The sequence below is a fragment of the Taeniopygia guttata genome, chromosome 1 (genome assembly GCF_048771995.1).
Source record: "Taeniopygia guttata chromosome 1, bTaeGut7.mat, whole genome shotgun sequence".
NCBI classification, from domain to species: domain Eukaryota; kingdom Metazoa; phylum Chordata; class Aves; order Passeriformes; family Estrildidae; genus Taeniopygia; species Taeniopygia guttata.
Genome location: NC_133024.1, coordinates 26,172,094 through 26,182,857, shown reverse-complemented (window position 1 = coordinate 26,182,857; position 10,764 = coordinate 26,172,094). Strand labels below are relative to the sequence as shown.

The window sequence follows — 10,764 nt, the reverse complement described above, 5'->3', positions numbered from 1 at the left end:
GGAGGGTGACAGGTGGTTTGGCCTGAAGGAGTTAAGTGGGATTAAACAGCAGTGAGAAAAGGGGCTGCTGCCAAACCTGTGTGGCTCTGAGAGCACTGCTGAGCTCATAGGAGCCTCTTAGCACAGCACAGAGAGGCAGGGGAGACTCACAGTGCAAATGGGGCCAGGAGGAGGACACACAGGTGGGACCTCTCTGCCCAGTGCCAAGAAAGTGGTTGGAGATTTTTGCAGGGAGACCTGAGCTAGTCCTGGTTTTGACATAGCCCCTCAGTGATGGGTAAGATGCTGTTCTCCTGGGACACTTATGCACTTGAACTCCAGGATTAGCTGGCTACCAACCACAATATTTTGTAATACTTTGTAAAATGTAATATGTTTTGTCTTGAATAAGACATGTTTCTTAAATGGATGTGTAGGAGGTCTCTCCTGTTGCCCCAGTGTCTAACCAGGTCTCCCTGCTTATGACTGACCTGGGGGAAGGGGAGGTGGGGGGAGTTGAGATGCTCAGAATTTCCTCATTCCTGAGAGTTTGTGCTTGGGCTCACCACTCCTTAGCTGCATTCAGTTATTTAAGCAGGACAGCTTGGGAGGATATATAATCCAACAGACAGGGGCTGTGCTGAACAGTGTGGGACCTTCAGGCAGCTGGTGTTTGACTTGTCTCCATAGATGCTGTGACCATGGCATCCCAAGGCCAGGTCATTTTCTGGAGGTATGGTACTATCTGCACTTGCCTTGGCAGAGGGGAGGGAGGGAACTGCATTTTTCAGACTCTTAGGATATGTCACCCTGCTTCCAGGAGCTCTCAAGAGAACAGTTCTTTGCAGCTTGACCGTACTGCACTCACTCAAGCTACTTAAATACCAGTACAGCTTGTTTTATACAATTTGTAAGGCCATGTATGTATCAGACACCCATGTGCAGTCATCAGCTGTAGTCAAGACAGAGATGCATGTCCTACAACTCTGCATTTGCTAGAAGTTGCTATCCCAGGGTTGAATGCTGTGGTAGATTGGGGTAGCGATGCTTGAGGAAGAGTGTATTCCTGCTGTTGTATTTTGGGGTTCAGTGCCTTGAGGAAGGCACCCCTCTTCTCTTGGTGCTCAGACAGTTGCCTGTGTTTCCGTCACATCAGCTTGCTGTGGGGAGAAAGAAACTGTCCTCCAGAAGTTTGTGTGCAGGAGTAACAGCTAGGAGGACATTTTCAAAGTGTTTTCTGCCTCTCATTTCAATCACCCCATTTCCTTTGGAGCTATTGACTGAGTGTTGGTGAACTACAGTTGGAAAAAGAAGTCATGAAAATATCTACCTCGTATCCTTATCTCCTGATTAGTTGAAAATTACCCCCACCAGATGGACAAAAGGGCAAATTTTTTGTCCTTTAGTGAATGTGGACTGAGCTTTCATCTAAACCTTACTGCTTGAACAGAGACAGCCACAAGCTTGTCTTTCCATCCCAGGTGTGGACTTTCCAGACTGGATGGTGACAAAGGTTCCAGTGGTGTGTAAGACAATCCTGCTGACATTTATTCTGTGAAAAAGATTTCAGCTGTTACCCACTGGAGTGGAAGAGCAGTGGGGAGAAGGACGGGCCACCTATGAACAGAAGAGACCTCATACATGAGCCCTGCCACATGGAGCTTCGAGGAAGAGATAAACAGCAATATTATCTGCACCTTCTCACTGACAGAAGTGAGGTTGCCTGTAGACACAATGTCAGAGTGTAAATATTCCTTGGACACTGTATTCCTCATGTTCTGGAATGCACACAATAATCAGCTCTGTTATTCTCAAGAGGCAGCCCAGCCAGCCTTTGTCAAGGTCATGAAATAACTGGTGAGTGTGAAAAAATGCTCTGAAAACCTTCCTCCAGCTCTGCAAGTGCCTCTGCCTGCCCTGCCAGGCAGCAGCAGTTTACTGGGAGAAGCAGGCTTCCTTCAGGGGCATTTGCTCTTCAGGCTAATCCTGAAACGCAGGAACAGACCAGAGAGAGAGGTGAATTTTCCTGAAGGTTTCAGAGAAGCAGTGGGAGATTTCTGCTGATTCCAGGAAAAAAACAAAACCAACCAAGGAAACAAAACTAAAACAAAAAATCCCCAACAAAATCAACAGCAACAAAACCCCCTGAAGTGCTGAAGAAAGTTGGCTTCTGCAATCATCAGCTGCATATTGGAATAGAAATTCTTTTGTTTTGGGTTACCACTGCCATTTCTTTCCCACAATAAACTTTGCTATAAAAAGGAAGGCAAGGGACCCTCAATATCCTAATCTCCCAGTTCTTTTGACCCTCTAAGCCCATTCCTGAGGGAAAGCTTAGCCCAAGTGGAGCTAGAGATCTGGAGAATTAGGACTGTTTCCTATCACAGCCAGGCTGTGAGCCTCTCCCTGTCCCCGGGCTGTGATCAGCAGCATTCAGGCAGGGAATGAATGGATTAATTTAATGCCAGATTTGATTCCAGTTTGATTCCAAGTTTGGCTGATGAGGAACAAGACTATGGAAAATAGGGTAGGAGGCACAGAGCAGCATCCCACAGGCTGCCAAATAGGCACTGGGAACTGAGGGTGGTGTCAGGGCTCCAACTGGTGCAGCCTCAGCCACCCGTATCAGTCTGTTTCTATGCCTTTAAAACACTGGAGGTACCAGGGATGCTGATGCACAGAAAATTGCTTTTTGCTTGAAGTGCTTGAACTGGACTGCTGCAAGACACAGCTACCAGCGGCACGTGGCTCGGATGCCATGTTCCTCTCGTTCACTCTGCACACCAGATCTACTCGTTACACACGGTGGGCACACAGCAAATGTTTGTAAGGATCTTGTGATTCCTGGACCTTGCAGTTTCTGCAGAGGAAACTCCAAAGGGACTAATTTCTCCTTGTCCCTCACAAGGGATGTTGAAGTGGGCAGTGGCATCTGTATAGCCAAAATTGCCATTCCTCCTGTGACAGATGAGCAGTTTTTTCAATCAGCCCTGCTGGTGCTCTGGAGCAGGGTGGGTAGCCACTCTCTGGGTGCAAAGCCAGCAATGCTTTGCAGCCATAGGGTCTGGTGGCACCTGCACAGAACAAAAGCATTGGTGGTGGCCTGTTTGTGCTTATTTGTGTTTGTTTGTGAGTAAGCTGAGGATGGTTTTGGACAGATAAGTCCTTTCAAGGAGGGTCCTTTGTCAGAGGGTCCTTTCAAGGACCAGAGGCAAGTGTGGTGGCACTTGAAACATTCAGGGACTGCACAGGAGGACATCCTGACTGCTTGTCCCACTGCCATACCTCCTATCATGTACTGTAACTCTCTGGCAGCATTCCTTGACTCTGAGCAATTTCTTCCCTGCCTGTCCTTGGGAAGAGGGGTTGTAAGATATGGGGATAAAGATGAGTCACAACTGCTGTGTGTCAGCACTGTGTGGCTGCTGCTTGCTTTGTGCTTCCCAGGTGTGAGAGCTGAGGCTTGCCATGACAACGTTGGCTGAGTTTATAGCAGCTATCTCGCTCTGGGATCAACTCCCAGAGTGAAAATTGGTAGAGCTCCTCAAGAAGATGGATGTTATTCAGTGTACATGAAAGACTTGGCATCTTCCCCAGAACAGGAAAGCACAGGCTGTCCCACGGTGAGCCTGGCTGGGACCTTAAGTGACTCGGGATTGAGCCCCATGGGACCTGGCAAGGCTCTGCTGAAAGCTGTCATGCTGCAGGACCACAGGAGCCATCAAAGTGCCTATCCCACAGGCCCCTGGGAGAAGCAATGCCTGGGTTCCCTGGTGCCTATGGCTGGATGATATCCATGGCTTTTCTCCTGGTAGGGTCAGCTGTGATCCACCATGAGGAATTAGGTGGGGAACTGCTGTTCATCCCCGCCATGACTGAAAGCTTGTGACAACAGGGAAGAAGCCAAATGTGACATCTCCCGTCTCTCAGGACATCTAGGCAGAGCTTAGTATGGATGTGAATGTGTAAATGGATTTATGTGAACCCTTATCTGAGGGTACAACATATTTTCGTGAAATAGACTTCTGATCCCTTCTGAGCATGTGCAAACAGGGCTTCCTCAGACAACTTCCCACTGGCTTTAAGGATGAGGATGCAAGGGAGACGGGGATGCAGGGAGGTCAAACAAGCCTGCAACATCTCCCTTTTTCTCTACTCTTTCTTTCAACCCACCTTCGCTTTCTCTCTTCCCTGCTGTTCCCTGCAGGAGGCTTGTTCACATGGTACGATTCTCTGGAGTTCCATATCAGCTGTGTGACCGCGGCATCTCTGGAAATTGAGCAGGTCACAGATACAGGCACACATCAGCGGTGGGAGGAGTCCATGGTTGTGGGGACACTGATGGACTGTCCTGCAGGAGGCCGCCCATCAGCTTTGTGTTGGCAAAGTGTGCTGCAAACCAGTAAATGCTGCTGAAGCAGAGCAGCTGGTCTTTGTGGGCAGAAGGGCTGTGACCTCTTACAGCCTGCCCTCTCTGAGCTTCTCCTCTGTGTGGAGTCTCTGTGAGACTGCTGGGCACGAGCCCTGGGATGTATCTGTAGGTTTTGTGGGGAGATGCTTCAGGGCTTGCTCTGGTTGGGAGCTGAATTTGCAGCCACAGCCCCTGAGTCCGCAGGAAAATGTGCCCATGACCACATGACAGCTCCACTGGCTGTGCTGGAGTCCATAGCCAGCTGTGCTTCTGGGTCTGTCCAAGCTGGGCTGTGCCAGAGAGGCTGGGCTTGGCAAGGCTGGAGCTGTGCTGATCCATGGCATGCTGCCTTTCTTCTCCTCTGGCATGGCTGCTTCACCTGTGTGGCTTGGCAAGTGGTCCTCTCCTCTTCAGTGTCTCATTCAACAGCTCATTACCCATCCCCACATGGAGCATCCCAAATCCAACCAGCTAAAAAAATGGCCCTGTTTCCAGGCCCCTCCTGTACATTCCCTGCCTTGTACCTGGTGTCTCCTGGGCTCAGGGGCTTTGCTCACTCCCTAGTCACTCACAAGTGCCAGCAGGGACTGCCTGACATGCACCAGGGAATGCAGAGAGAAGCATCCTGCACTAGGCCCAGCTGCCTGCTCTCAAAAGCAAAGCCTGCGTCTCCTGCCATATGGTCCCCCACTGCTGGTGACAAGGGCTGCTCACCTGAATGTTCATCACTACTGTGGTCATGTGCTTCATCCATGCCTCATTCTGGGTCTGTCTCACCTGCTTCCACTTCCTGCAGACAGCTCTGCAGGTGGAGGGTACGGGCATGGGCTGTGAAGGAAGTGGGCTCTGCACTAATGCTGTCCTTTCCTTTTTCCCCAGTAGCATGACTACAGTCGTTGTCATGCTGGCTGCAGTGATCATCCTGATCATTGGTTTTGGTGTCTCAGGTATGCGACAGCTCGGATTTCTTGCATGAACTTCTGCCCTGCCTCTACCTCTGTGTGTCCATCCCGTGCACAGACTGAGGTGTGATCATGTGTGGAAGTGCCACCCACCACCCTTTAACAAAGCCTAGGTAGGTGTAGTGCAGCCTGTGCTGCTGGAGAAGTAGTGATTGTCAGCTGAAATTTCCTTGGGCTTGGTGCCCCAAACCTACACATAAAGTCCTGCTCATACTCTGCTCCTTCTCCCAGACAGGACGAGATGATGGGATGGTGTTTATTGTGAAATTAGAGAGCATCTGCCAGGATGGGGCACCCTTCCCACATCCCTCAGAGAAAACAAAAATGTGTTGCTTTGGTGTTGGCCAACATGCCACTTCCTTGGAATGTGCTGAGTGAGGATGGGTAGGGAAGGGCTGCATGGGGAAGAGAGCCTGGCTCTGGGAATTCTCAGGCTCGCAGCTTCCCTGGAGCTGAGGGATGTGCAGCTCTCTGATGCTGGCACCTACCAGTGCTCTGTCACCACAGCCAGAGGGAGTGGAGCAGCAGTGCTGCAGTACAGGACAGGAGGTGAGGGCTATAAGGAGCAAAATCCTGCGGCAAAACACATGCTAGTGGGGCTTGGTTGAACCTACCTGTGCTTATGATGCTGCTACACCCCTGAGTAGGATGTATTTCTGGCTTTGACAGGGATATTTATGGCCTTAACCCCTCTTTTGACATCCCTTTTCCAGAAAAGATTATAATCTTGATAACATGGTAGCTTCTCTCTAGAATTAGGATATATCTCCAGCCAGAAGTGCTGCATAATAAAAATGGCAGTGTATTTAATATATTTTTCTCAGTTTTTCTGAAGTATTCAGTTTTTAAAATTACTACCAAAGCAACAAACCTCTGATATCATAGTTACCTGAAACATTACATATTTACAAGAGTCAGTCCTCCAGGAGAGATCTGAAAACCATCAGGTCTTCAGCCTCTTCCAGTGAGATGAACTTAGCTGTAATAAGAAGTCTCCTCCTAAGCAGGCACCTCATGTTGAGACTGATGGATGAACCCCTTGAGGGTCTCCTCCAGGGTGCAGTCTTCGCACCCTCCCTCTCATCTCTGTGGCCAAAATTGCTGTCCTACAGCTCAAATTGGGTGAGGAAAAGCCCTCAGACCTCTCCAAGTGAAAGAGGGTTTTGGCTCAAGCCTGAGGGTTGCAAATGTTCCACGAGGACTTTGTCCCCTATCACTCCTTGAAACCTTGTAGGCTCTGCCTACTTTTGTGTTGTTTGATTGGATGTTTAGAGTAATCCACACAGAAAAGGCATTAGAAAGTACTTGTGAAATGCTTAAGGTGTTTTATTTTCAACACAGCTCTGATACCTGCTCTCTGTGGAAAGACAGACATATTCCTTTTAGCTGATTTACTTTAGCTCATCCTTACATCAGTTCACTTCTAGGTCCTACCACCCATAGCCAAAGCTGGAATGGAATGGAATGGAATGGAATACTAAAGGTAGCTGTCCTGTGCTTTGGCTGTGTAAGCCCTCCTTATTCCAGGTCTGCAGGAGATTGCTCAGGAGAGAAAATGGCCTCAAGTTGCACTAGGCAAAGTTTAGATTTAATATTAAGAAAAATTTGCTCATGGAAAGGGTTAGCAAGCCCTGCAACAGGCTGCCCAGGGAAGTAATGGAGTCACCTACTATCCCTAGAGATTTAAAATACATGCATTTATGGTTATGGTATAGTGGTGGACTTAATGCTAGGTTAACAGTTGGACTTGATCTTAGAGGTCTCTTCCAACCTTAATGATTCTGCAACTCTGGGAAGCTGTAGGTGCTGGTTAGGCCCCCTTCTTAGTGAGTGGAGAGGGTAAATCATCTTCCCCCCATTATTAAGAATAGCTAAAAGACACTAAAGCTGTGTCATGACCTCAGCAGATCCTGTCAAGCTGGACTGCTATTTCCTAGAAATCCTTAGATCCTTTGTAGTGATACTCCCACAGCCCAGCCTGTACAGAGCTCTGTCTGAACCTGGTTTTGACTTGGCTCCAGGCGGTGCTGTGCTGCTAAGCAGCAAGCAGCCTAGAAGTACCTGTGATTGGTAGATAAAATTGGGTATTTCATGTCCAGTTCCTATCACTTGCCTTGTTTTGACTCTCTCCCTGTTTTCCCTCCCACAGCCTTCAGCATCCCCGTGGTGCAGGTGGAGAACAGCAGCCATGGGGACGCTGCAGTGCAAAGCCCCACGCTGGTTCCCTCGCCCTGCCATGCGCTGGGCAGCCTACGGTGACACTGGGGAGCACCTGCCCCATGCTGCCAACACCAGCTACGAGCTGAACCCTGAAAACATCACTGTGAAGGTGGTTTCCCTCCAGCACAACATCACTGCCAATGCCACCTACACCCGCGTGGTTGAAAACAACATTGCCAAGGCTATGGTCCATATCAGTGACAGGTAGGGCTCAGCAGCACCCCGAGACCATAGGCACGGGGGAGAGGAGAGTTTCAGTAGTGTTCCTGGTGCACCAGGGGGTTCCTGCAGCAGCTGTGTCAGGCAAGGAAAGGACTGAAAGCATGGCTAATCCAACCACTTCTCTGTCCCTGGGATGAATGAAAGCGTCTGTGTTTGCTCCTGCTATCTCATATGCTTCTCATGGTATTGACTGTCACCTTGGCTTGGGGACAGGGGACCAGAAAGAGAGACACACTTCAGAGGAGTGTATTACTTGGAATGTTAACCAAAACCAAACCAGCCAACCAAGCCCCACATCTTTTGACACTTTTTTTAGCCAGTTCATCTTAGATCCCATTTGTGTACCAAACCAACAGGCCCCTTTAGCGGTTATTGGTGACAATACCTCTGACTCCAGCCCAATCCTTTTATTTAAAAGGCCATTTTACTCACAGAAAATCAATCTTTACAAAGGTTCTAAGTATCTTCTGTCCTACATGAGAAGGGCCATAATGCTTCTATAGCCATGACTTCATTGCAATTGGTCTACAGTACAAGAAGTAGGGTCTATCTTCATCCATATTCAGAAAAATGGGAAGGAATAAATACACTTTTTTTTTTTTTTTCCTTCCCTACTGCGTTCCTGTTCTGGTAGCCTCTCACAATTCTTTTGCTACAGATTTCAGCACTACAAAGGTGACCAACTTGCAGCTGGTGAACCTGAATGCAGAGTTAATGTCATCCTCCTTTCCAGCCTGTCACTGGATGCTTCTGCTTCCCTTGTACCTGCTGTCAAGATAAAACATCTATAAAGCAATTGGAAACTCTGCTGGACCTGCAGGTAAGCTTGGAAAGTGAAACTTATATACATACAATATATTGAGGCCCTCTTAGGGAATTTGGCTACAGCAGCAGACCTATCTCAAGTCTGCCAGAATGGGAGTGTGTGTCTTTCCCCTCTGCTCATCCTTTCCCCATCCCCACCTTTAGGTGGGACACATGGTTTGTTCCTCTTGCAGGCTTCTCCCATCACTTTCTGCAACCACAGAGATCCTCCTCTTGCACCATCAACTGTCACCTCTTACTTGTCCCCTCATTTTCTTTCCTGTGCACCCTGTGGACCTGGGCTGCAGTTCATGGCTGCAAGGCAGCACAGGCTTTTTCCTCTCCCTCCCTGCTCACAAGACCTGCTACAGTACAAGCCTTGCTTGCTTCCACTTTACTCACACAACTCCACAGTACAGTGTGGTGTCTCCAGTAAATACTACAGACTCCTTGAACATGGCTAGAGGAGCTTCCAGCTGAGCAATTCCCTGCAGACCTGGAATAAGGAGGGCTTACACAGCCAAAGCACAGGACAGCTGCCTTCAGTATTTGTTGGCTTTGGCTTTGGGTGGTAGGACCTGGAGGTGAATTGGTGAAAGGGCGAGCTAAAGGAAATCAGCTAAAAGGAACCTGTCTGTCTTTCCACACAGAACAGGCATTACAGCTACATCAATGGCAGAACTCACTTCAGGCTTTCCTCCCTATGGGCTGAGGCTTTAGGAGCTCCTGCTGGTTCCAGAATACACTGTAGTACAAACATGAAATTAGCTGATTTTTCCTGTTATTTCTTACCCAACAACAGGATACTTTGTTTAGCTTCACGAAGAGAACAAGGAATGTGATAAGGAGAATTGCATAAAGGAAAACTTCTGATTGTAGGACAAGATATGTTCCCTTGTCTTATCTAACATAGTGACCAGAACTCTGATCATGGGCAGGAGTCAGACACAAACAGGAAAAGGGTTTCCCGCAATACAGCTGAGAACAGCTCCTGCAGAGTACTAAAAGCAAGCAAATCTTAACTCCTCCCAAACAGATTTGATTCACCCATCTTTTGTCTTGTGATTCTCTGACTGTACTAATAAAACTGTAAATAAGAGAGGCAGTTAATCTCCTTCATCTTGTTGGAATGCTAAAATCAAACTCACCTGCTGAAAAAGATGTGAATGGCAGAACAGCGATGGGCTGGAAAACTGCCAGCAGGCTTGGAATGTCCTGGCAAAGACAAACCACATCTAAAGTCCTGTATGAGGAGTGATGATTGCAGTTGTAATGCAAAATAAAAGAGGAAGATAAGCAGACAGCAGACAGAAAACTAACATATAGCATGAGGAGGAAAAGGAGACTAGTAAGATATTACTGGAAGCTTCAAATTCAGAAGCAGTTATTAAACCCAGATATAACAATAGAGCTGAATTTTCCTTTTTTGTTTTTTTAAATAAGTGTTATCAGGTACTTCCTATCATTTCTATCTGCTACTGTGTTATTCACACTATAGGACTAATTTCAGTTGCACTTTTTAACCAGATATTATCTTTGTCTTATCACTTACTGTCAACATTTTCCTCAGGCTGAGATAGTTTATTTTGGGGCTTTTTTGGTTTTGTTTTGTTTTCTTTCTGAAGGTGGAGAGAAGCTTTAGTAAAATCTTTTCTGTTCTGCAGAAAGCACCCAAAGAAAGTAAGGCTGTCACAGCAATATTTGCAAAGACTTTTGCTTTAAGCTATTTTGGCAACTTTTTTAGGATGGAGTCTCACAATGTTACTGAATGGTGGCATCTATTGGTCTTCTGCCACTCACACTTTGGTCTCAGAAGTGGACAGCAGGCCTTGAGAGGGAAGATACTTCACTCATGCTCAATAATCCCACTGCCTGTATCACAGCTCAGTGCCTGGTTCTTCTTAACAGCCCCACCTAATTTTCATGCTGCTGCTGATAAACTGCAAAACAATGCCCAAATAATCTTGTCATTTAGCCCCATGATTTAGTCTCCAAACAGCAGCTTACTCACTTCTTTTCTTGAAGGAGGTGCTTTAAAAGTGTAATTTAAATAATTTCAATTAGGTTAAGAAGACTATACCCTGTGAAAACTGTATAATTTTGTTAATGATCACCATATAGCAAGTAAACCTGAATACTAAAATAGATACTAAAACAGATTCAGTG

At 47.3% G+C, this 10,764-nt stretch overlaps 1 protein-coding gene across 1 annotated transcript; it reads left to right on the top strand.

Moving 5' to 3' along the window:
• Window positions 1-680: 680 nt before the first annotated feature.
• On the top strand, window positions 681-9,042 carry VTCN1 (V-set domain containing T cell activation inhibitor 1). The gene is given in 6 exon segments (XM_072924066.1): window positions 681-712; window positions 5,273-5,337; window positions 5,794-5,901; window positions 7,502-7,544; window positions 7,546-7,769; window positions 8,429-9,042. Coding segments are annotated over 6 exon segments (618 nt in total). The 3' UTR covers window positions 8,575-9,042.
• Window positions 9,043-10,764: the final 1,722 nt, after the last annotated feature.